A 26,665-nucleotide genomic window follows, 5' to 3' on the forward strand; every position below is an offset into this window, starting at 1 on the left:
CGATCCCAGGTCAGGTGCTAGAATCCCTGCACTGGTGGCTGGACCGACCAGTGGTCTGTGCAGGGGTCCCCTTCGCCAAGCCCCAACCTTCTCTGATGTTCATAACAGACATGTCAGATCTGGTCTGGGGCGCACACTTAGGGTACCTGAGGACGCAAGGCTTGTGGTCGAGGGACGAGATACCTCTCCATATCAACCTGAAGGAGCTCAGGGCGGTTCGTCTGGCCTGCCAAACCTTTCATGCCACATTACAAGATCACAGCGTGACAGTCCTGACAGACAACACCACCACCGTGTTCTATATAAAAAAACAAGGTGGAGCCCACTCCTCACCTCTCTGCCGCAAGGCTCTTCTTCTCTGGGACTTCTGTATAGCCCGATCCATTCAACTCGAAGCATCCTACCTCCCAGGAGTGCAGAACGAGCTTGCGGATTGCCTCAGCAGGTCTTACCACATGCACGAGTGGTCAATCAGGTCAGACATCATACAGTCAGTCTTCCAGAAGTGGGGTTATCCCCAAGTAGACCTCTTTGCCACCAACAGCAACAGTCAGTGCCCTCAGTTCTGCTCATTCCAAAACCACAGTCCAGGCTCAGTCGCTGATGCGTTCTTAATACCATGGGGCCGGGGTCTGAAGTATGCCTTCCCCCCATCCCGCTTGTCCACCGGGTCCTCCTCAAAATTCGCAGAGACAGGGCGATGGTAATCATGATCGCCCCATCTTGGCCCTGACAGCATTGGTATACAATCCTTATAGAGCTGTCCGTGGACGCCCCAATCACTCTGCCTCTCCACCGAGATCTGATCACGCAGGACCACGGGCGCCTCCTTCACCCGAACCTGCAATCTCTGCATCTCACGGCATGGAAACTCTGTGGCTAAATTCCATGGAGAGACAGTGCTCTCAGTCGGTGAGACAGATTCTCCTCAGCAGTAGGAAACCTTCCACTAGGGCTACCTACCTGGCAAAAAGGAAAAGGTTTTCCTGTTGGTGTGAACCCAAGCGCCTTCAACGGCTCCAGACTACCATCCCAGTTATTCTAGAATACCTCCTACACCTTAAGCATCAGGGTCTATCCCCTTCGTCCATCAGAGTACACCTGGCAGCCATTTCAGCTTTCCATCCAGGGGAGTCTGGGCACTTGGTGTTTTCTAATCCCGTAGTGGGGCAATTCCTCAAAGGTCTGGAAAGGGTGTTCCCATATTCTCACCCACCTGTCCCAATCTGGAACTTAAACTTGGTCCTCTCCAAACTCATGAGCTCACCATTTGAGCCCCTGGCCACTTGCTCCCTCTTCTACCTTTCTTGGAAGGTGGTGTTCCTGGTGGCCATTACTTCAGCAAGGAGGGTGTCCTGAGCTGAGAGCCCTCATCTCTGAACTGCCTTACACAGTGTTTCATAAGGACAAGGTACAGCTTAGACTCACCCTAAATTTCTCCCCAAGATGGTCTCCCAATTCCACATGGGTCAGGACATTTACTTACTGGTGTTCTTTCCAAAACCCTACACGAGCCCGAGACACCAAAGCCTACACACTCTGGATGTCCGGAGAGCCCTGGCTTTCTACCTAGAGCGAACGAAACCTTTCCGCAGGTTGACCCAATTGTTTATCGCCATAGCTGACAAAATGAAGGGTCTTCCTGTCTCTGCGCAACACATATCGTCCGGGATCACAGACTGCATTCACACATGCTATGAGTTGGTCAAGGTCCCAGCCCCAACAATTACGGCCCATTCAACCAGAGCACAGGCATCTTCGACAGTCTTTCTGGCTCAGGTCCCTATCCATGAGATATGTAAAGCAGCCACCTGGTCTTCAGTGCACACGTTTACAGCCCACTATGCTGTTAACCAACAGGCCATAGATGATGCAGCAGTCGGCAGAGCTGTTCTCCACTCAATCGTTCCATGACTCCTACCCTCCTCCTATGGTAAGCTTGGAAGTCACCTAATTGGAATGGATGTGAACAATTGCTCGAAGAAGAAAAGACAGTTACCTATCTTTTTGTAACTGTTGTTCTCCGAGATGTGGTGTTCACATTCATTACAATACCCACCCCCCTTCCCCTCTGTCGGAATCAATGGCAAGAAGGAACCGAGGGGGGTCGGGCCAGCAGGGTAATATATACACCACCATGAGGGCGCTACTCTAGGGGTCTCCCCTGCCATCCCAATGAGAGCTGCTAAGGGAAAAAGTTTCCGACGTCTGTGCACGCAGTGCGTGCACACCTAACTGTAATGGACGTGAACAATACATCTCGAAGAACAACAGTTACGAAAAGGTAGGTAACCGTCTTTTCTTGGCTTCTTTTATTCTTAACACCTATACAACCTCTCTTGGTTCCAGCCCATTGACCCTGTTTGGGTGGCTAAGTACTGTTTCTTCAATCCCACCACCATTTTCCATGGGTTGTTCCTACCTTTACCTTGCGTATCGGCATCTTCACAAAATCTGCAGACTCTGCTATACTCGCCCTGACTTTGTGATGCCTTGAGGATTCTCCTGGGGCCAGCTACAAAGGTGCTTCCTCAAAGCTGCTCTCAGCTCTCCTCTGCAGCAGCTGGACTGTATTGCTCACAGCCTCTCTGCTATTTGCCTTAAGATAGTCAGTACCCCTCTCCTTTAAACAGGAGTTTCCCCTCAGCTCTCTTGGGGATTAGGATTCTATCTCACACAGCCTCTCTGGTTTGGAATAGTCAATATTTCCCTCTTTCTAACAGGAGTTCCCCCTCAGCTCTCTTTCTTGAACAGAGGTTGTATCCTAGGCCCCTTGCTTTCAGCATACTCAGTATTTCCGTCCTTCATTCAGAAGTCTTTCCCCCCTCCCCCACCTTTCTCTGGGAGCTGGTTTTATAGTTTAAGCCAGCTGCAGGGCTTATTCTAGCTTCCTTCAGCTGAACATCCTTTCCAGTTAGTCCCCTAGCTTGGAGGATTTAGCAGGCAGCCTTCCTTGCTGATTTATGTCCCTGTTCTGAGGAAGGAGACAGCCTTTATGCTGGTCCCCTTCTCCTAGTTGATCCCCGATTTGGTTAGGAAAGAAGGGAGCCTCGCCCTGCCCATTCTGCCAGTTGTTTGGTCCCAGGCCCTCAAAGAAACAGTGCCTGTCTTTTTCCCCATCACTACTTATTCCTGGGAACACTTCCTCTCTATCTGCCTTTAAGTTCTTGTATATCTCTGCTGGACCTTCCAGATCCTTAAAGGCCATGCCAAGTGGTGAGGTGAGCTGACCACTAGGCCCTACTGCCCTGAAGGGCAGCCTACCCCACCACAAAAGCAAAGGGCCACCTACAGCTTTGGTTAAAATGAGGTCATTGGACATTGTCCAGAGAAGGTACTCTGTGGAGTTTTGCAAGATTAGGGCTACTGGACTGTGGTAGTGCAAATAATAATCACGACCACCACCACCACAGGAACAGCTTTGTTCAATTCCCAGTCTCAAGCAACCCATGCAAATGCCAGGATATGAATAAAACAATCCATCATCTACTTTAGGTCAAAGCAATACAGCCCGCTCCAATTTGTATTTGTATACTCAGAGTACTAGGAACAGAGCAGGACTCCATCTAAAACAAGTTATTGAGAGAGTCTTAACTTCACGTTTCCATTTTACTATCCCACAAACAATTCTTTGTTTTTGCTTATGGATGTCAGCTCTTTTCCTTTCCTGATTTCAGTCACTACCATTTGATCTGACAGGTATTTCCAGGGTCTCTTCTAGGATCATGGTAGTATTAAATTCTGGCTTTCAGGGGAAAAAGGAAATTCACTTCTGTCTTCCTGGAGAACTTTCTTGATCAAGGATCTACACACAGAGAGAGCTTGACACAATTGCACAGTGTGATACATTTTCTGTAGCAAGTTGGGTACGTGATGGTGACAGGGAACTCAGTCGCAGACTTGGAATGGTGATGAATATGTCATGTACAAGGAAGGTCTCATCTCAGAACAATGTTAACAGAATATGAAGATAGCCATAATAGAAAACTAGTGGTGTCACAGAAACTAAATCCAATCCCGACTGAAGCCTTTTGGGAATGCTAATCTCATACAGAGGCATGCTTCAATGAAAAAGTTCTGATGAGACCTATCCAGTAATTCTGCTGTCTCCTGTATATTTCACCCAATCACATATATTGGCAGAGTTCAAGGTCCCATTGTATATTCTCCATCCCTTCAACTGGTGAGTGCAGAGAATCAGGTCCACCGATTAGCGAACCAGGCAGAGCTATCCTTAGGTCAGATGCCAGTTGGAGATAGTGGAGGGGGCTCATTGGGGTCCCAATTCAATCTAAGGAATAGGTACCACATGGAGAGCACGGCATACACTAGCTAGAACGCATGGGGTCTTGGAGCAATGTTCCTTCCATAGGTAAGTTTTGTTCCATTTCTGATAGTCAAAGTGTCTGGTATAGTTTAGATAAACTAGGAAGAACATGATCATCCTTACCCCAGAGAAAACTAACTTCTCCTATCTCCTTGTGCACTGCCTACTAAAGGGAAGATGAACAGCAAGACTTACGTGGCAAAAGTCAGATTAAGCAAAGTAGAAATTGCACCTAGAAATGTCCTCACCCCTTATAAATCATTTTGATGGGGGTGATTATTAACCTCTTTGCCTCTAGAAACAGCAGTAAAGTGCACTGTGGTCTCTCTCTGTGTCAGGACCCAGTATATGAGGTGGTGAATGACCTCTTGCAAAGCTAGGCAGTGTCTTTGCTATGTCTTCCCACCTTTTCCACTGCTCCCAAGGACAGTACAAAGGATAAGAAGGAAAGATCATAACTGTTTGTTTCTTTCTGGCTTAAGAGGCTATGGCTTTTATGTCTGATTAATCTAGCATTGGACTTTCCAGTGTTTCTGTCTCGCAAAAGAGGTCTGCTGTTGCAAAATTCAATCCTCTATCTGAGACCAGACAGGTTCAAAATGGAAGTGATTATCACTATCTTCGATCCAAAAAGTCAACAAATAGAACTTACTCTACTGCCTTGTGCAAAGTCCATAGTTCAACTGCTATGTTAAACAAGTGAATCACAGCCTTGAGTTCCTCCAGAAGGGCCTTCTTGTGCATATATGAGTGAGCAAAAAGATTGTCTCTGTAGGATAATGTTAACAGCATGTTCAAAAAAAAGGAAGTTTTGTACAAATTCCAATATTAAATACTTCCTTTCCAGCCTTATGAGGAACTGGGCAGGATGTGAAGGGGAGGAGGAAGCTGGGATTGATTGGCAAAGGAAACTGGAAATAGGAGAGGTGTAGGAGAGAGTGGGAGCCAGGCACAAGTTGGTTCACAGAGACAGGATGAGGAGCTAGGAATGGGGGAACTGGGACTGGCTGGGCAACGGGACTTGGGCTGGGAGTTTGTGTGTGGTGTGGGGAGAAACAATGGGAGTTGGGGAGAGGACACTGGAAGTGGGGAGTGTGTGTGTTCGGGGGAGACACTGGAAGTGGGGAGGGAAGACTGGTACTTAAGGGAGTCCAGGACTGCCTGGGTAAAAAGACTTGGATGAGGAGCCATTGGTGGGAAGAGACAGAACTAGGCCAGCGACAGACTGGAAGGGACAGGACCGAAGAACTAAAGCTTGAGCAGAATAGACAAAATTATCTCTGCCCACTAGAGAGCGCACACTCCTGCAGACCTGGAATGGGGATTCCTGAGTCTCACTGTTCTGCTGTTGGCAAGTATCTGTGAAACCCACTGCCCAAGTATTTCATCCCCCTCTAATGTTGGTTCACACAGAGGATGACCACGTACTATAACTATCATTTACTCCATCAGCTCCAGGAGCAGAGGTCTGTGTGGTGGATCAAAAAGCATTAACCCTGCTGCTGAACCATGTGAATGTCAATATGATGCCACATGATGGGCTTTGTTTTTTCTTCAGTTTGTTTTTTTAAAAACCTAGAAGATTATACATACAGCCATACTGAATGAACATTTTGGTTGCAAAGCTGAGCACTCAGGAAATTCCAGAATAAAGGTTGTCTGTGAAACTTTAATTTCGCTCCCTGGAACATATGCATTATGATAGTCTTGAATTAAATTAATATATTTTTTTACACAGCACCCTATCTCTTTCAGTGCACAAGATGGACAATGCTCTGGAAATGAATTGGGTTTGTGTATTGAGGTTTTTGTCTGTAGGGCCCCTGCCTCCTTGTTGCAGAAGTTAGAAGGTGTGTACTGAATGAGAATGGGATTGCAGGAAGAGAAAGGACGATAACATGGTTAAGGCCCTGCACAACTGGATTCTATCCCTGCCTCAGCCACAGAGTTCCTGTGTGATGCTAGGGAAATCACTTAAACCACACATTTCACAAGTGATCGGTAATCATGTGTTTCTTTTTTCTGGGTGCCTGACTTGAGACCCTGGAGTCTCATTTGCAGAAGAGATGAGCACGCTCCGTTGCAACTGAAGTCAGTGAGAGCTGTGCTTTGGACATATAAAGTTCTTATATAATGCTAAGTACTACAGCAAATAAGATCCTAGGCATCTCAAACTGGGCACCCAAAATTTGGGGTTACTTTTGACCTTAATCTCTCTGTACCCCTTTTCCATCTGTAAAATGGGGATATCTCCCCTTCACTTCACGGGGGAGTTTTGGAGTTCATCAACATTAACTGCTTTAAGACTCGGATACCATAGCGATGAGCATAACAGAAAAGCTCATTAGGAAATTAATAATTCTGACTTCAGACCAGGATTTGTATATTGTGCAGTAAATAAGGCCTAGGGCCAGACATCGAACAATGAGGAGAAAATAAAATATTGAACTGCTGTTCATTAAGTAAGCATCATAAGAACATAAGAATGGCCATACTGGGTCAGACCAAAGGTCCATCCAGCCCAGTATCCTGTCTACCAACAATGGCCAATGCCAGGTGCCCCAGAGGGAGTGAACCTAACAGGTAATGATCAAGTGATCTCTCTCTCCTGCCATCCATCTCCACCCTATGACAAACAGAGGATAGGGACACCATTCCTTTCCCATCCTGGTTAATAGCCACTAATGGACTTAACCTCCATGAATTTATCCAGTTCTCTTTTAAACCCTGTTATAGTCCTAGCCTTCACAACCTCCTCAGGCAAGGAGTTCCACAGGTTGACTGTGCGCTGAATGAGACGGGCTTGTAGAAAAAGTGTATGTTCATCTATAGAAGATTGTTTCATAATGCACACAGAATGGGACCAAATTAAGGTTTCACAGATAACCTTAATTCTGGCATTTCCTAAACTTTTTGAGTGCTCAACTTTTCAACCTAAATGTTAAATGTTCTTGTCATTTTGCGTGTGTATGTGTATGTCTTTGTGTGTAATTCAACATCCCTCATAAGTACTATATCCTTTGGTTTGGAGCAACCTGATAGAGGTCCAGAAACTTCTCACTTTCGTCTGTCACAGATGCTAAATGTTATTGATTTGTTGTTTAATTATTTGTATTGAATGCAAAGAACTGAACTCTAATTGTCTAAATGTAGCTTGTTGACATTCTAAATACTCTTGACGTAATAGAGCCCCTTCCCTTTCTCTTCCCATATAGACTGTACCCATTTATAGCAGTATTTCAGTTGACTCATCCCATTCACTAAATTTGTAACAGCCACTAGACTGTAATCTCCATAATCTGGAAATGCTTGTTCTTGTTGATTGTGCATACTCTGGCCCAGATAGTCTCTGATTTAAGTGCTGCAACAAGTGTTGGCATCACAACATGACATTGTTTTATGTTTTGTTTTTTTTTTCAGACAATGCTGACGTTGCTTTAGTTAATTTTTATGCTGATTGGTAAGTGTCAAAAGCTTTTCTATTTCACGTTAAAAATCCCTGCATGTTAGAATAGGACAATTTCCATCATAACAAGTCTTACCATTCTAATCAAAGATACAATACTTGTCATTTTTCAAACCAGTTCTCATTGTTTTTCATATAAAAATACTTTACATGTATGCAGTATAGTGTGCTTCATCAGGAGAATCTGACAGGGAAAAAACTTTAGCTTAATGATAGTGAATGGCAGTAAGTATTTAATCAGTATTGCCATAACTTCTATATAAAGCTGTTCTGCAAGGAAGAAAATCCTCTTAAGTTTTTGAGCTCTTTTGTAATGAATGATAGCCTAAAATATATTATTTCTTTTTCTCCCCCCCACCCCCTCCCCCCCAAAAAAAGAAAGCATGGGAGAGTTGCATTAGAAAATCAACTCTTGTCTACTATGGAAGATTATAAAAGTAGAAAATTAGTGATATTATGAAATCACAAGAGTCATGAGGCTGAAACTTGTGCAGTTGAGAAGGGAAGGCATTTTTGGGTAGACTGGTTAAACTTTTAAAACACTTATTTAAATGAACATGTTTAGTATTTTTCTGATTAACTAATTACAAGAAAATCTAGTTTCTGATAGAGCTCCCTTGAATACTATATGCTGATTTTTTTTAAATGTATCTTTAAACAATAAAAAGGTTTTTCTGCTCCATTCTTGATATTTATAAAGAGTTTTTTCAGCATTGGAGAAATTTACTGACTTCAGTGAAACCAACAACCTGAAAAGTGATGCTAAATATAGAAAATTTATCATAATGGAAAAATAAATTACTTTTTCTGTTACTGCTTAAAATGTTAAGAGTTATTTGTAACTGTAGTAGGTACATTTATTTTCTGAAATTTTGTGAGACAAGATGTCTCTTTAGCTCCAATGACTAATATTCATTTAAGGGAGAAGATAAACTCAAAACATCCTTGCTCCTTCAGTTAAGGTTTGAACGCTAACACTATGTATCCTGAGAAATCAGAGGTCTTCTAGGAAGATTAGATTTGGCATTCCTAAAGTAAAAATCAAGCAGAAGAGACAAAATACCCAAGCTTCCAGTGTATCTCAGAAGGAAACAAAAGCAGTTTTAAAAAAATCCTTATCAGATTTTACTTACTGATAATTCATTCAACTGCTCTCAAGTGATTAAAATTATATTTGAAATTTATTTGAAAACTTAAGATCCCATCTTTTCTGTATATATAAGTTGCCAATAAAAATAAAATATTTACTCTTCTTAGGACTTGTGCAACTTCTATGTTTAGACTAGTTTTAATTTAAATCAATTTAAAAACCAATTTAGTTAAACCAGCAGAAACACCTCTGTGCACCCACTTAAGGTATGTCTGTGCTATAGAACCTGTATGGTGACATAACTATTTCAGCATAGTCCCCTAGGGTAGGCACAGTCTATAATGACAAGGAACTTTTTTTTGTCTGTGTAGGAGAACCACTTCTCTGAAGAACAGTAGCTATGTTGACAGAAGCCCTCTTCTGTTGAGGGCTACATCTACACTGAGGGGGTTTTGGCATTGCTGTGTCAGTCAGGGATCTGTTTTTTTCACACCTCTGACCAATGTTAACTATACCAACATAAATTAAGTATAGACCAAACATCTTATCAGTGTTAACTCTGGTTACATTGGTTTAGCATGTGCTTGTAAATTTGCCGCCACAAACTAAACCAATATAAACTGTGTTTATACCAGTGTGTGTATTCACACAGAAGCTTGCACTGGCTTAACTAAATTGGTTTAAAATTACACCTTTTGCTAAATAGGTGCAACTTTGTATGTAGACCAGGAGTTAGTGTATATTCAATACAGAACTGTGTTATACGTGTTTGGTTTTTTTATGGTCTCTCTTTGATTGGTACAGCTGTTGAACCAGAACAGTAGGCAACCAAGTTGCCCCAATAACAATGGTGTCTATTTTCAAAGCACCATGCAAATATCAACTAATTAATTAATCTACAAAACCCTTCTATGATGTACTTTGGTATCCCTATTTTAGAAATGGGTACAGTGAGATAAATTAAATCACTCCCATTGACTATTTTCTAAACTTGTAATTGGAGCCGTTTCCCCAATGCTACAGAATTCCTGTCTTGGCAAAGAATTGTAGTCCTGAATCTAAGGGCTGGTCTGCAATTGAAAGCTGTAAATTAAAACACACTATCTGTTCCGGAATAACTCCCTGTGGATATTCAGGAATAATTTTCATGTGTAGACAAGCCCTAAGGGATGGTATAACACAAACTTGCATTAAAAAGCTAAGGCTTGATCTATATTTAAATTTTACTGGCATAGCTGTCAATGAGGAATGTAGAAAAATCACGCCCCCTACCCAACGTAGCTATGCCGGCAAAAAAACCCTTGCATAGACACAATTATACCAACACAAGTCCTTTTGTTGGTGTAGTTTATTCTGTTCAGAGCACTGGTTTAAGAAACTATACGAGCAAAAGAATCTTGCCAGTATAAGCTGCATCTCTGCTGGGAGTGGGGTTGCCAAGATAGCTCTACTGGCATATTTTTACTGGCAGACCTTTTTAAGTGTAGACAAGGCCTCAATCTGTTTTATTTTTGGTGTAAGTTTGCAAGTAGACAAGCCCTTAAAATTTCATTTTAAAACAAATATTTCTAGCCCTAGAAGATGGTCTTAAAAATGTGAACAGCGCAAACCAATGAACTGTTGCTGTAAACAATAGCTCTAGGAGGGTGAACTGCCTTGTTCATTTGAATGAGATGTTAACTCTGAAAAATATGATATGCACTTGATGTCAACACTTCAGTATTTCACAGTTTATTGTTTTAGTAGAAAAATACAGTAACATGCTAATCTGAAACAAGTTGCCCAGTTTCCCCTAACCAGGTGCCTTTGGGAGCTTCTACAATGCACATATACATCTTCAATACAAAATTCTTCAGCATAACAAAAACAGAAAGCTTGGAGACAGTAGATGGTAAACTAAATTTAAGGCCAAAATAAGTAGTGGGTTTATTGTACTTACTGTGGTGGCCATTTTAAGTTTTAATATAATGAAAACGTCCTCCAAAGAGCCGAGGCTTTTGTAGCTTTTTTCCATCATGTCCACCCCTTTTTCCCAAAGCAGGAGAGAGGCTCTCTATCCAAGACATCACTTGAAAATCTGACATCGCTGCAAGATATGAACCATGGAATTCCCTGTCTGTGTACATGTTACCACATCATGATCTTAAATCTAAAACTTTAGTTTGAGATTTTAAGTTCAGCCATCTAAGGCAATTGTTATGGTGATCAATACCATTTCCAATGAGAATCTAGAGGCACTGTTTATATGAGTTGACCATTTTAGCTGCAGATTACATGAGTCATGAGAAACCCAAATAATCTTTTTGTTAATTACACTTAGGGTAATATAATAGAGGAGAAGGAAGGAATCTTTGATTTTCTGAATAGAATTTACTTTCTGTGGACTTAGGTAGATAGTTTGAGGGGTGCCAAGCTCTTCTGTCTTCCATTTAGTGTTTGAGGTTTTTCAGCTGAATCTTACAGGTGTCTTTTGTGAATGGTGTCATTCAATCATATGTTGTGTTAATCACAAGTACATATTCCCTTTACGCACATTTTCCATTGTTTGAGTTTATTTTTTCCTTGTATAGGTGGAAATGTTACTGTGACTTCCATATGGCCTACCAACAGAGTCCTAACCAAATACATACTTTCATTTTGCACAAAGCCACCAGATCATATGCACATGCTAAAATACAGGAGAACTCCTATTTCATGAGCTTTTAAATATGGATTGAGAAATTGATAAAATTGAGAAGTAAATAAAATTGAACATCTCAAAATTACAGCAAATATGGTACATAAATTGCAGAACATTACAATCCATCACTTTCTTCTTGTGCTTCAAACCACTGCAAAGCCGTTTCCAATGCATTGAAGGCATTGAAATTTGAAGGGATATCAATTTGTTCTTTGACATCACTTTAGTTACGTGATATTTTTCCCATCAGGAAAAAATGATTTGTATAACTGGTTATTCAGAAGATTGGTGTTCATAAAATTGAGGTTCTACTAAATCACAATTTCTCACCGAGTCACCAATACAAATAAAATTTTTGAAAGTTATTCATGTATTTGCTGTCTTTGACTGTCAACAGGTGCCGCTTCAGCCAAATGCTGCATCCTATCTTTGAGGAAGCTTCCAACGTCATTAAGGAAGAATATCCAGATAAGAATCAAGTAGTGTTTGCCAGAGTAGACTGTGATCAGCACTGTAAGTAACTCAAAGTAAATCCCGATTTAGTTCTGTTGTTTTATTTTAACATGTCTATTAAGGAAAGAAGAGTTTTTTGTAACATCTTGCTGATAAGTGAAGCTTAATTAATTCCAATCTGACATTAGCAAAACTATTAAAGAGCAGCTAGCGTGTAGTGAGTCGTCCACTGTAACTTAGATAGCCCTGGGGAAGCTGCCTGAGCTAGAGCAGCCTGTTCCCGTCATCTTGTGGGTGGCAGTGCAGCCAAGAATTCCTGCCATGCTACATCCCCCACTACCCACCTACACAGGGGTGAGGCTGCGTAAGCTGTTTTGCACAAAACCTATGAGCCTTAGCAGAGTAGGGTCCCTCCCTTTTTCAATATGAAAAATGGCTCTCCTGTTGGTGTTGCCATCAACAAGTGGTTGTCTTGCTTTTGAAAATATGGGAAGATTAGATGGTTTTATTCCAATGGTAAATAGCAAACCAAGAAGCTGAATTAAAAGCAGTAACGGGTGAAGTGTAAGTAACGTCTGTTGTCCCAGTGAGAGACAAAAGGACAACCATGTAATTCTGTTTCATTTGTATTGCAGAATAACAGCCATATTTTCTGTGCAATGTTCTGCTTCCTTTTGGTGCATCAGCAATTTAGGGTTTGATCCTGTAGAGTTTAGAGTACATACCTCAGAGGTGCTGAGCGCTCCCTGCTGCATTAGGAGTTGATGGCATCCAGCATTTTTAAGAAAGTGCTCAACACCTTTTGATGGTACAGCTAGTTTTTTATCCATGGGAAGAGTACATCCTGTTTTTCTGGAGCTAAAAATCCAAAGTAATAGTAATGTTTTAATGCTGTGTGCATTTAAGTCTCTTCGGTTGTGTAGCTCTAGATAGAAAAGTATTTACCTGTTGACATGAATAGGTGTGCACATATCTCTGAGGTATAATTGATACTGGTACTTTAAATTACTATTGCCTTTTTTGCTGTTTTGACAATGAAGGTGCTGTTTCATGGTCTCCTAGAACTGGAGCTTTTCCTTGGGAAGTGTGTGACTCTCTTTTGGCAGTAAAGTTTCTTTACTGTTCTTGTAGATTTAGTAATGACTAAATACCAAGCTTCGGTATCTTCCACTGAGAAGCCATTATTTGTGCTCTTTTTGTTTTGGATATTCTAGTTCTTCCCATAGATAGTGTCCCAACAGTTAAAAGCACCCTTCTTCTGTTCTTGAAGGAAGTCTCAAGCATGAAAACTATATGTTTGGGGCAAACTATATATCAGCTCAGATTATGAGATATAAAATAAGATTGTTCTTCAAACTGTCAGGAGTGGGCAAATAGACTCAATTTTTGGTTTCTGCAGAGGTGTCCACAAGGCCAGTTCATAATCAGAAAACATTTAAAAGACTTCTTGATTGAATTTTTGCATCACTGGATGTCAGAATCTTCCTGTGATGTCCTCAGCTTTAAAAGATCTATGACATTCTATTTCCCTAATAGGAAGCTTTGAAGTATTCAGCTGGCTTTGTGCATCAGGGTGGAGGGGATCTGTTGAGGCACTGCAGTAAACATCAGAGCATAAACCATTCTTGATGGACAAATTAAATTAGGCATGCAATAGCTGAAATCTCTCATTTCTCTGAGCAGCCATCCTCCTGTCCTGTGTGTGTGTATTTTAAATATTCTCGTGCAGAATTTGCTACAGCTGCTTGTAGAATTTCCAGAGCAACAGCAGAACGTAATTCTCCAGTGTACTTCATGGAGTATGTCTTTATTTTACTTGGCTAATTTGTTACTTCACATAATCACACCACTGCTGATGTAAGAAGAACATTTTCCTGCTAAACTTCTGCTATCTGGAACACCTTTCTAGAATCCTAGAACTTAGAAAATGAATAATGTATTTTAGATTTTATCCCAATACCTTGTTGACTGATGGACCTCTCTTGCCACCTCCTTTCACCCTTTCTCCCTCTCCTTCCGCTCTCCCTTGCTGTCTTCTGGCACTTCCCCTAAAAACACTAAATATCATTCTATATTGTATTATGGCGCACGCCTGGCAGCCATAAGCAAGAGCAGATACAAAGTATTGAGATCTATCATCAGTACTAGTCTCTGGAAAACAAAATTTACAGGTAAATAATTCAGTCAGTAATTCCCCTAAAGGTGTATTGTTTAAAAAAAAAAAAAAAAAAATTGTCAAACACATAGTCTTTGCTGGAATTTTCCTGCTCTCTTACTATCTGGTAGCTGCATTATATGTCTAGTCTGCTAAATGTTTAAATGTAACTTCAGTCATTTGTTTAACCTGTTTATCAGAAACTTGTTTACCTTGTTGTATTTGCTTTGTATCAGAGTAACAGTGGCTCACTGTCACTTTCAAAATTTACATAAATATTATTTCAGAAAAAGTTCTTGAACTAGTCAAACCAACTTATATAGATTTACTTTTATAAATTTTTTTCTTTTTGAATTAATATTCCGATTACTGGTCAAAGTAAATTCACTAAACTTTGGAAAGTTATTAAGCAATCTGGCTGACAGTTTTTTGTGTGTGTTTTGTTTTTGGGCTTTTTTGTTAGGGTTTTTTTGTTTTGTTTTATGTTAGTTATTGACTTTTTAGGATTTTGGATGTTACATTTGTTTTCAAGATATGGAAAACTCTGAAGGGTGGAGCTCATACTGCCTATAGCTAAGGTTACATTAACACTTTATATAAGCCTCTACTTAGTTGCATTTTAAATGTTAGGGCTGAAACTTTTCTGTGCTTACTCTTTGCCTAAGGTTGAAACTTTTGACCCATTTTCAAGAACGACATTGGGGAAAGTCAGTAGTTCTGCTAATACCTTTTTTCAACTGCTTTTTGAACTTTTGCACCTCCGTATTTAGAAGTAGAGGTTTGAAGTTTAACAGGAGGATAAGTCTTGGGGTTAAAAGTACCTTTTCCTATCCCCGAAAAAATTTACCCAGTTTTAGCTGAGTTATAAGCCTCTGAAAATTGCCATTTGCAAACATTCAGTAGAGTTTAAGAGGCTTGTTGCTTTATTTCTGAACATGCTAACTGCACTGAGCATATTTCTAGCCTCTACTGAGCCTGCTGCATGGTAGACAGGTCTACGAGGTCTGAAGGGGGGTCTGGGTGGTGATGATGCAGCAGCACTGCCCTTTTTGGTCTAAGAGGGGTTGGACTGGGTTGGGAACCAGGAAGAGTTTGTGTCAGCTCTTCCTAGTGTTACTTCCGTGCTCTTCCTTCCAAGCACTTATTATTGAGCCACGGTCTCATGTCGCTTGCTTAGGAGACAGACAAATCACTTCTCCCCATTTTACAGATTGTGCAAGATCACCTCTGGCAGAACTAGAAATAAAACCCTGGTCTCTAACATGACAGACCTAAGCCATGTGAATTATGGGAGAATGTGTGTGGCAGGGGAGCTTACTACTTTTAGGGGCTACCTCACTTCTGTCTTGTGGCCCCCTTACTTTGCACTACTGTTTAAATTAAAGCCAGCCACTTGACGTCCATGGCCCCACTACTTTTTTCCCTTAATTTGAGTACTAGACCTAAGTCTCATCCGCTATGCAGCACTGCCTTTCTGAATGACTATGGCAAATTGTTGTTTATGCTGTTTGTAGTCATAAGACCACACTCAGCTTCAGAATCAGGAGTGGAGCTCAGGATTCCTGATTCCCAGGATTCCTCTGTTGTCTAGGAAATAGTTGTGTAAGCCACTGGCAAAATGTGCATTGCATCAGGAACCTTAATTCTGGCATTTTCTAACACTTGAGTGCTTAATTTGGCAACTTTTTACATAATTTCAAGATAGTAATTAGTATATAATAGTATATTTAATGTGTATTACTGTATTAAAGGAATTACTAGGTTAATTATCCAGTGTGGTCCTTCTGATAGACTATATGCAGTATGCTGCAATACTTAACTATACATTTATGAACTAAAACATTGCGGCAGCCATAATATAACTTTCTTATTCTTATAGGTTTGTTTTTCTACCCTAATGTTTATTTTTGTTATGTATATTTTTAATATTATATAACCTCTCTAGTATAAAAAGTCATAGGCCAGTACTGTCTATTTTTGATTAGATTAACAATTTCTCTTTCTTTATTTGTGTTGCATGATTTCAGGTTCTGTAGCACTGTTAGTACAGGAATATTGTTGTAGAGGTGATGAATTGTTTGCACTGCAAATTACCTGTTCCCTTTTGAAATCAAATCTCTGCAGGGAGCCCATATATCTGCTCTCAGACCACTCTAAATAGCATTCAGAATGGTCAACCTGGCATAGATACCTTTCATTTGATGCACTGTTATTCAGGCGCACTGCAGGTCCCAGCATCTCACACCAGCCTCTGAGGCAAAGCAAATTAAAGAGAATTATTGATGTTCTGCAAAATGTTTGATGCTTAATGACAAAACCATCATTCTGTCTGCCCTCACAGCCAATATAAAGATATTCTGCCAGAGACTAATATTTATAGTCCTGATGTGATTAAAACAATTTTTAAACTTTTTTAATGTGGTATTAAAATTCTGTATATATTACATTTTAAACTGATTCATGGGTAGTGTGAAAATTAACTAACTAACTCTTTGTAAGTTAAAATGAGTATGTTCAGTCTTTTCTTTCAAGAGTATGCTGAAGGCTAATTCACATTATTTAATGTGCCTAAACTAGTACCCCAACCTCAGTTACCAACATCACCAGTTTCTAGGTGCCATCTGCTTGGAAATTCAGGTAATGTAATAAGCTGTCAACCTACCTGTCTTCTAAATGAATTCTTAGAAAATGCCATACTGGTCATGAAGGATCCATGGGTTCGTCCAAACTTGCTGCGTATTGATTAAAAAAAATAACTCTTTTGCTGGGCAGCCATACAGTAATAAAGCCATGGTGCTGTTTTTTCATGATAACGAAAATGTACATCATGCTGTCCCTCCTGTATCTTCTGTTTTTGCAAGGGGGAAGAGGGGTGTATTGCAGTATATAAGAATTCAGAGCATAAGACAATTTTTAACTAATGGGAGTTAAGAAGATGCCTTCCAGAACTGATTACTGCAGGAATTCTTGCACTTTCCTCTGAAGCATCTAGTACTAGCCACTGTCGGAGTAAAGGTACTGTGCTAGATGGATCACTGTGACAGTTCCTTGGTTACTGTGTGTTAAGTATTTCTCTTTAAGTAGATATTTAGTTTTTGCCATTAGTGTAGTTCTCTTTGTAAGTGAGAATAAGGCTCATATGATGGTCTGAAGCTGAAAATATGTGCTGGATTTTTAATTCTTTCCTGAGCTAACAGAAACTGGAAAGAATGAAAGAGGCATCAGTTCATTGGAGAGAAAAATAGGAGTAGAAGGAGGAAAGAGATAGAGATAGCAAGTATCTCAAATATGGAAACACTACAGAGGCAAATTGTGGGGTCTCTTCTTCTGATATCTCTAGTAAATAAATTTAAAGTCCTTCTGCCACTGGAACTCCTGCTTGGTTGCTCATAGCAAGTCTGGATTTAAAGTTAACTCTATTAAGATAATATCTGTACCGAGTGCTCCCTGTTCCCGCCCCCACCTACTCATTGCTTTGAACCAGAATTTCTGAAAGGGTTTGGTTCTGTCACAATAGTAACAGCTTTTTAAACACCCATTCTATGTAATCTGGCTTCACCAGGCAATACAATGAGGTTTCAGAAAGCAAATTAGATGGATAATGCTCTGACTCAGATTAAATTTGGGATCCACCTTGGGTGGTAAGAGCTTGGGGTGAGGACTAAAAGCATCACCTTTGTTTTAAAAAAACCCTGTAAATAAAATAATTGTAAACTGGCCCTGGGCTCCTGAATATATCTTGCCCTTCCTGCCAAACCTTTCAACAAGGAAGGCAGCAACCTATGGAGAAGGTGAATGAACATCCATCTTGCAAGTGATTCAGAGGGTATGTCCATGATCCTTGCTAGTACCAAGTCCTGGCCATGAGCTAGGTAATTTAACTGGCAAGTATGGATGGAACATCACTTTGAGGAAATACTTCATGAAAGGATGAGTGAAATGCCTCTTGTATGGAAGAGCAGCAAGCAGCAGTGGCTCTTGAGTGAATATTAACTATGGGGAAATAGGATTCTTCATCAATAGAGCCAGCCATGTATTCTACTTAGGTGTGTGCGCTTCCGACACACCAGAGCCAGAGAACTGTATCTGCAGCCTGGTCTACACTAGGGGGCGGGGATTGACCTAAGATACACAGCTTCAGCTATGAGAATAGCATAGCTGAAGTTGACGTATCTTAGGTCAATTTGCCTCGCGTCCTCACAGCGCGGGGTTGACTGCGGCCGCTCCCCCGTCGACTCCGCTTCCGCCTCTTGCCGTGGTGGAGTGCAGGAGTCAACGACAGAGAGATCGGGGATCGATTTAGACGCGACAAATCAATTCCCGATAGATTGATCACTATGTAGACATACCCTAAGAGCACTCACAGGGGCAGTGCGCACAACCTGCAGCCATAGCTTTTTCTTGTGTCTAGTAGTTAGTGGTACCTTAGGCTAAGTTTAGTGTTAGGGCAACCAGCTATTCTAACTAATACTATACTAGGTCATGCCCTCACTAGGGTTCAGTCATTGTCCATCATGTTTAGGGGCCATCCCCCAAAATGATCCCCACGCAAGGTGTTGCTTGTATCTCAGTGAAGGATATGTCAAAGAGCAGTGCTCCACCTGCAAGTTGTTCACAAACAGGACTCAGATGGTGAATGACTTGCGACTAAAACAGCACCAGCTGGAGCGGGCCATGGGGCCTGCTTTGTTACCAAGGCCTCACATGACCGGTGATCACCTTCAGATCCAGCAAGTGATGCCGCTCTGTGCTTGGGCTCCAGCATTTCCCTCAAGCGGAAGAAGGGTCATTCTCCCTCCCCGGGTACGGCAAGGAATAGGTCCCATAAAACAAATCAGGACCATTCCAGGACTCTGGGAGACTCCTCCTCATTTTCTAAGAGGTGTGCTAACTGACACTGTTCTCCCTCCAGCACATGGGATGGAGTTGTTCCATTTAACCACTCCTTGGTACTGATTCGAGAGCAGTGAGAGCCTGTACTGTCAAATCTAGTTCCAGCCTTGGAACATCTGCTGAGTCCAGTACTGATTACGTCAGCACTGGTCTCCATACCAACAATATATTAGGTGACATCAGACCTGCTTTGCCTCTTAGTCCCAGACTCTCCACTGGTTCAAGAGTTTGCTGGGGCCATAGCTTCTACTGCATCATCCTCCATTGTGCCTTTGGCACCTTCTGGCTGTGTCACAGAGCTGCCAGGCTTGTCGGCACCACAGCTCGCACTGCCCAGGCCTCTGACTGTGGAGTTGAGGCCGACACCAGGCCTGGCATGAAAGGTTCCCTTGATGTTGGTGCATCCTTTGGCAATGTCATTGTCCTAGTGGCAGATCACATTGTCAAATTTGGTACCACCCTTAGCCTCAGCGCCGATGCCTCTCCCGGTACTGTATGGGAGTGTGTCTCATTCAGTGCTGATCCCCCATGCCTTTTTGGCACTGATGCTGCCCCTATATTAGGCTTCAGGTGAGCCTGACTTTAGCCTGTCAGGTCTGACTCACCTGTTGTCACCACAGAACTTCTGGGACTCCTCAAGATCAAGGCTGGGGTCGTATTCACCCCCGTCAGATAGGTGCCAGAGAACACCCTTGGATCAACAACGGCACCGAGATTGGCATCAGTCCCACGGTTGGGACTGGGGCTCTTAGCCTGATGCCTGCTGACCACCAGTGCCGTATCTGTATGCTCAGTAGCCTCCTTGGAATGCTCAGTATGAATGCTCAGTAGCCTCCTCAGTCCCTGAGGTCCCACTTCTCAACCTACTCCAGAGCAAGATCACCAATCCTGATGGTGGCTCCCGCTCTTAAACCACCTCAGCTGCAAATGACCACTGAGCCCATTCTTCCTGGACCTCCAGGGCTCTTCCTACCAGATCATGTGGTACAAGAACAGGACCCGTCATTGGCACAGCAAACAGCCTCCTTGTCCTTCCTGGACAAGTCTACTGTGCTGGAATCTTCCTTTCTTTTGGTGCCCAAGGACTTTCAGATGTATCAGGAGCTCCTTGAGTACCCAGGTAGAATTCCTGCAGGAGAATACACATAAACTGCTGGATGGTCTCCAATCATCCGCTCTGGGGACACTAGCCATCCTGATAAAAGAGGCTCTTTTGGAGCCTGCAAATGCCCTCTGGAATACCCCAGCCTCATTGCCTCCCATGGCAAAGTATTTGGAAAAACTGTACTTTGTTCCTATGCAGGGTTTGGGGGTTTCTACTCCCTCCTATATCTCTCGTGGTAACTGCAGCAAATGACAGGGCACAGCAGTGGAGGCATAAGTCCACCTCTAAGGACAGAATCTAAGAGAATGAGCTTAATGGGGAGGAAGACTTATACTCCCATTTCCCTGCAAATGCACACCGTGAAGCAACAGGTGTTGCTCTCTGAATCCAAACTAACACAGCTACCCCTCTGATAACTTTGAATATGACTTTCTCAATTAGACACCCATTTCTGAGTTCACAGACAAGTTGCCAGAAACCTCCAGGGAAAAGTTTATGGCATTCATTGCAGAAGGCTGCAATTAGGTCTTGGCTACCATACAGTCGTCTTTGCATGTGGCAGATGCCGGGCCCAGAATTAAGGCTATAAGCATGAGGAGGGCCTTGTAGCTGCAGATTTGGGGCATTGGGCAAACTATTGAGGATTAACATTTGATAGCTGGGTTTTGTTTTCAGGAAAAAAATGATGAAACCCTGCACTCTTTAAAAGACTCCTGAGATACTTTACATTCTTTGGGAGTATATACACTAGCTGTGAAGAGACATCACTATAGTTGTCAGCAGCAACAACAGCAATAACACTCGCAGCCTTTTTTGGACGGTCTTCCCATCCTGTAAGGTAACAAGACTACACCAGCAAGGGCCACAGATCCCAAAAAAGAAGATCCTCTGATCCAGGTTTAACCAGCCACCTCATCACACTCACACACCCCGGCATCCAGCATGTACCCATTCTCACTTGTGTGTCCAGAACAGCAATCCAGCAGTAACCTCTCCTTCTCTGTCCCCCTGTTTGGGAACAGGCTGTCTCATTTTTACAGTTGCAGTGGACAAGTAGATTGTAAGTTACTGAGGGGAAAGTCCAGGGAGGAAGTCCTCTCTCATGTCCAGTTCACTCTATGCCTACTCAAATCATCTAGGTCTCATCCTAAACAGTGGGAAGTCAACATTGGCTCCAGCTCTCAGAACCAAGTTCATTCGGGCCCTGATTTACTCTGAGTTTGAGAGCTTTTTTGCTGACCAAGCAAGTCCATGGGATTTGTCACTGATGTCTGGACCTGCAATCTCAACCCTCAACCGCAGCCCAAGTATCCCTTAGGTTGCTAGTCATATGGCTGCATGCACACAGGTAGTCCAATTTGCCAAGCTGCACCTACGTTCTCTTCAGATGTGGCTAAAGTTGGTCCGTCATCCAAATGGTCATCCTCTGGACACACTGGTCTGACGTCCTCCTCCAATCCTGGACTTCTCACGGTGGTGGATGGTTCAGGACAATGTGTGCCAGGGGTTCCCTTCGCTCGATCCCCATTAACCAGAACTGTTGTCACCAGTGCCTCCTTAATAGGTTGGGGAGTGTATCTGGGATTGCTGAAAGTTCAAGGCCTGTGGTCAGAACAGGAAACTTCTTTGCGTATCAATGTCCTGGAGCTTTGTGCCATCTACAGTGCCTGGCAGGCCCTTCAAGCTCACATCAGAGACTCTGCGGTGCACATCTTTACCAACAATGCAACTGCAATGTATTATGTGAACAGACAGAGGGAGCACACTCAAACATGCTGTGTCAGGAGGCGATCATCAGGGAAAACATTATCCCCATGGCCAGTCATTTACCTGGATCCAGAATCAACTGGTGGATCACCTCAGCAGAAATTTCTCATTGAGTCATGACTGGTCCCTGAAGCCCAGCATCCTGCAGTCCATTTTTGCAGTTTGGGGCATTCCAACAATTGATCTCTTTCACCATGAAAGGCAACAAGAAATGTCATCTGTTTTGCTCCCGACGGGGTCTCAGTCCAAGCTCCTTGACCGATTCCTTTCACCTGAGCTGGGAATCTGCACTCCTATATGCTTTTCCTCCAATTCCCATAATTTTGCAAGTCACTCTCAAGCTGAAATTAGACTGTGCCAAGCTCATTCTCATTGCTCCAGTGTGACTGAGACGATGTTGGTTCTCTAGCCTTGTCACATTATTGATTTGGCTTCCGATATTCCTTCCACTTCATTCCAACATCTTGACTGAACATCCAGGTCAGGTTTTGCATCCAGCACTCAGCTCCCTGCATCTCCCTGCATGGATACTGCATGGTTAGATGTGGAGTAGGAGGAAGATATTCTGAGGCAGTTTGGCAAGTCTTGTTCAATTGTAGGAAGCTCTCCCCCAGAATGACCTATTCAGCCAAGTGGAACTAGCTCTTGAATGGTTGAGGAGTTGAATCGAAGCTGGCTTGTATCCAGGACACCTTGGAGTATCTGTTACACCTTCAGTCTTCTCATCTTGCATTTGGTTCATAGAGAGCATTTCATCCACCTATCCATGGGAAGTTGGTGTTTTTCAAACCCCATGGCAATGAGTTTCTTGAAACGAGTCCTCTCCACCTGCCGGTTAAAGAAGCCGATTCTTTTGTAGGACCTTAATACGGTCTGAGTGACTCTTATGGGGCCTCTGTTCAAGCCTCTAGCAACTTCTTCTTTCACCCTTTTGTGTCAGAATACTACCTTCCTCATGGTGATAACATCTGGAAGGAAAGTGGGTTTGTTGCAGGCTTTGATGGTGGAGCTCCCCCCTACATGCAATTTTCTAAATAGAAAGTAAGTCTGTGCCTGAACCCTAAGTTTTTTTTTTTATCCAGAGTGGTTTCCCAGTCACTCGTGAGCCAAGCATTATATTTACCAGTGTTCTTCCATAAGCCTCATTCAACCCTAGAGGAACATGTTCACATGTTAGATGTCAGGCGATGGTCCTATCCAGATAAAAAAAGCTAAGCAAACCTTTCCACTCCTCATCTCGCTTGCTTGTTTCATATGCAGACCGAAAGAACAGTCAAGTGGTCTCTTCACAGATGATCTCCAGGAGGATAACTTCCTGTATCATGACAGCGTACAAAGTATCCTGATCTACACAGTACCGGGTTTACAATGGCACTGGGCCCACACTCAGAAGGGGCTCCAGTGCCTGGACCGTGGCCTTGCCCCTGCTCGGCCTCTCCCCGCCCCCTCCTGTGAGAGCGGTAGGTGGGGCCTTTGGGGGGGAAGAGGCCAAGCTGGGGCAGGGCCTCAGGGGGTGGGGGGAAGAGGCCGAGTAGGGGCCCACAAAAGATTAATCTGGCCCAGGGGATTGTACCTCCTCAAAGGGGTACAAGCCCATTCCACTAGAGCCCAGGGAAAGTCAACAGCATTTCTAAGTGACATTGAACCTTTGCAGGGCTGCCACTTGGTTCTCTGTGCATACTTTTGCAAGCTACTATTGCATTACTGCTGCATCCAGATTAGATACAAACTTTGGGAAGGCAATCCTGCAGTTCTTGTTTTAAATAGGCTCCGAGCCCCACCTCCTATAGGTACTGCTTGTGAGTCACCTAAGTAGAATACACGGTTGCATCTACTTGAAGAACAATAGTTACAGGTAGGTGATGCACACCTGTATTCCACGACCCACCCTCTGTCCCCTCTGCATTGGAGTCTGTACTTCAGACATTCAGTGTGAAAGAACTGAGGGGATTGGGGTGGCACCGCCCTTACACGGCATGGGGCAGGGCTAGGGCCACAGGGCAGGAGTGCTGCCCCTGCCGGTACTGCTGGTCCAAGTTCTTTGGCTCCAGTGCACTGGACACGGGCACACCTAAGTAGAATACATGTCTGCATCACATCTCAAAGAACAATAGTTACAGGCAGGTAATCTCTTACACACACACACACCCAATATGAGTGATAACAAAGTATTCTAAAGTAACAGGAAGCTGGCAGAGCTGGGATTTCGTTTCTACTGAGAGATATGGCTGAAACTCTTTCACTGCAAAGCATAAAATTTCTGGGCAGATAGGTATGGGGACCTGAAAAGACATGATTGGACTTTGGGACCTTTATGAATACATATTTTGATTGCTCATATGAAGTCAAAGCAGCCCAACGTATACAGGTTCAAGAAGTCACATCCTCTTTGAAACAAAAGGCATTATACAAGGGTTGGGGAGAGTGGGGCTGCTTTAACAGAACAAAAATATCAGAGTAGCAAATCCAGCAAGTCAAAGTTGGAGCATCGGGTGCTTGCCTTACTTTTTGTAAGACTTTTTGCAGAAAGGAAAAATACAGGTGTGCACCCATATGTCAGTGTCCAAGAAGTATATGGTAGTTAGGGTCTCTGCTAGCTCTTGAACAGATATGTGAGTACATACAATCTTTCTTTTTTGCGGGGGACAAAAGTCTCTGGAGGACCCCACCAGGAAAAGCAAGAGTTTGCCACAGACTCCTTTAGAAACTATTTTTGTTCATCTTGACTTGTGCAACTATAATCTTCCAGAAAATTCTCCATGCCAGCTATGAGAAGAGCTGATGCCAATGCACAGCTGTAGTGTTAATCAGGATTTTAATGCTTTTCCCTTTAACAAAAGGCCCTGGGAGCCTGTCTTAGGCATCTATTTGTTTATTGGGAATCTGACTTTTCAGTTTTGTGAGGGACCATGAACTGCAAAATGACACCTTCATCCGTTCTCAGCAGAACGTTTGTTACTTCCATGAGAGATGGGAAGTACTGAATAACGGGTACTTCCCGAGAACAATGTAGTAGGAGGCCACTTCACTAGTGTGTCCTGGGGTGAGTGAAGAGAACTGTGCACCCATTCTGTAGTAATGTGAACTTGGCCAGCACAGAAGGTGGCTCATCCTTAACTTCACAAGTTAGTTTAGGAAATATCTGAGCAAGTCTATTGGCTGAGCTCCCAACTGTGAAGATCTGTTCCAGTGTGATCCTGAGCAAGAATGGATTCAGTCTTCCTTGAGTCTAAGATGGCGAAGAGAAGTTTGTTTTTTCCTTTGACCCTGAGCTCTGTCATTTTAAATAGAGAAGTGATTTGAAAAGCCTGACTCGGTCCCTGAGAAGACTTGGTTCTGATGAGCCTGACTTAATTGTGGCTATTCATGTTGCCATGGGAAACAGTGAAACAGCCACCAATGCCAGATACTTAAAGAAGCAGACCATCTTGTTTTGGATATAGCTGTTGCTCAGCTTGCATATGAGGGGCTTTCTGTGAGACTTCCTCATTAAGATATGTAAGTGTGTCTCAAAAGCTGAGTTCCAAGCCAATCCTGCTGACTGACAGATTTGCCAACCATATGTCATATGGAGTTTGATACTTTTGATAACTTTATTCTGAAGATCCAAAAGTGGGCAAAGCCTTTCCTTTTTCCTCCCTCCTTTTCTACTTAATATCAAGTATAAACTTTTCCTTTGGAGGACTTTGAAACCTGTTGTTTGTTCCTTACTGCAACATGGAGACAACTTCTTTCCCTTCAGCAGTTTCTAAGGAGAAGGGTTTATAGAAAAGAATCAGGAAAGATGTGGAGAAGGAACTGAATTGAATTTGAGGGCATAAACTTTTCTGCTGTCTCTAGGATCTGTATTTGTGGAATTTCATTCTGCTGCAAAGCAGGATGCGCAGTTTGCAAAAGAATGGAAAGGACTGAATTTGAGATGTCTGAGCATTGCTGATGATGGATTTAGAAGTGATTTGAAGCCTCAGCATAATGCATAGCTCAAATTATTGAATTGTTTGGGAAATCTGTGTTCTTGTGAAGCTTTCAAAAACTGTTTTAATTGTATTTTTAGAAATCTGAAGTGATAGGCTTTCATTATATCATGAGCATAACTTGTCCATATACAACGTGTCAAATACAGTGTTTGTCATTTTAAAGAAAATATGAAATGATGGCTGGAATGTGGGGCATTTTGTTTGTTTTTTCTCCCCTGGTTACTCCTACCTGAATCAAGTGACAGTATAGAATCTTCTTGGTCCAAAAATGAGCAGTGAGAATGCCTGGGAATATTTTAAAATTTAATTTAGGATTTACTATAACAAATGTGATCTCTGAATGAATTCAAACAATATAAAATGCAAATACATGATGTATTTCTAATTTTATAAGGAGTATATTTTTGTAGTAGCTCTGCTTGCATTAGCTCTACCTGTATCAAATGCCAGGGTTTAATGAAACATTTAGGATGTAGTCTATTTGACTTCTGAATGAGTGCAAACAGTTTTTCATGTACTTGCATTTTATATTCTGTGAAAGATGGTTTTCAAATACATATTTGTGTAGGCCTGTCTTCTGCATGTGTTAACTCTTCCTTCATCTCAATGCAATTTATAAAGAGTATAAGTTCTGACTTATGACTGAATTCAAACAGTACTTCATGAAAATGTGCTTTAATTATAATTTTTATGCGACTGTAGTGCTCAACAAACATTCTGGCCTGATAGTCCTGGCGACATGAATCTCTGTC

General features: G+C 42.4%; 1 protein-coding gene across 1 annotated transcript in view; it reads left to right on the forward strand.

The window, feature by feature from the left end:
• Positions 1 to 26,665, forward strand: part of ERP44 (endoplasmic reticulum protein 44) — a 123,208-nt gene that overhangs the window by 31,351 nt on the left and 65,192 nt on the right. The window contains exons 3-4 of the mRNA XM_074945131.1: positions 7,748 to 7,787; positions 11,961 to 12,076. Coding sequence (XP_074801232.1) covers positions 7,748 to 7,787; positions 11,961 to 12,076 — 156 coding nt within the window. The remainder of the gene's footprint in view (positions 1 to 7,747; positions 7,788 to 11,960; positions 12,077 to 26,665) is intronic.

The sequence above is a fragment of the Natator depressus genome, chromosome 2 (assembly GCF_965152275.1).
Source record: "Natator depressus isolate rNatDep1 chromosome 2, rNatDep2.hap1, whole genome shotgun sequence".
Lineage (NCBI taxonomy): Eukaryota > Metazoa > Chordata > Testudines > Cheloniidae > Natator > Natator depressus.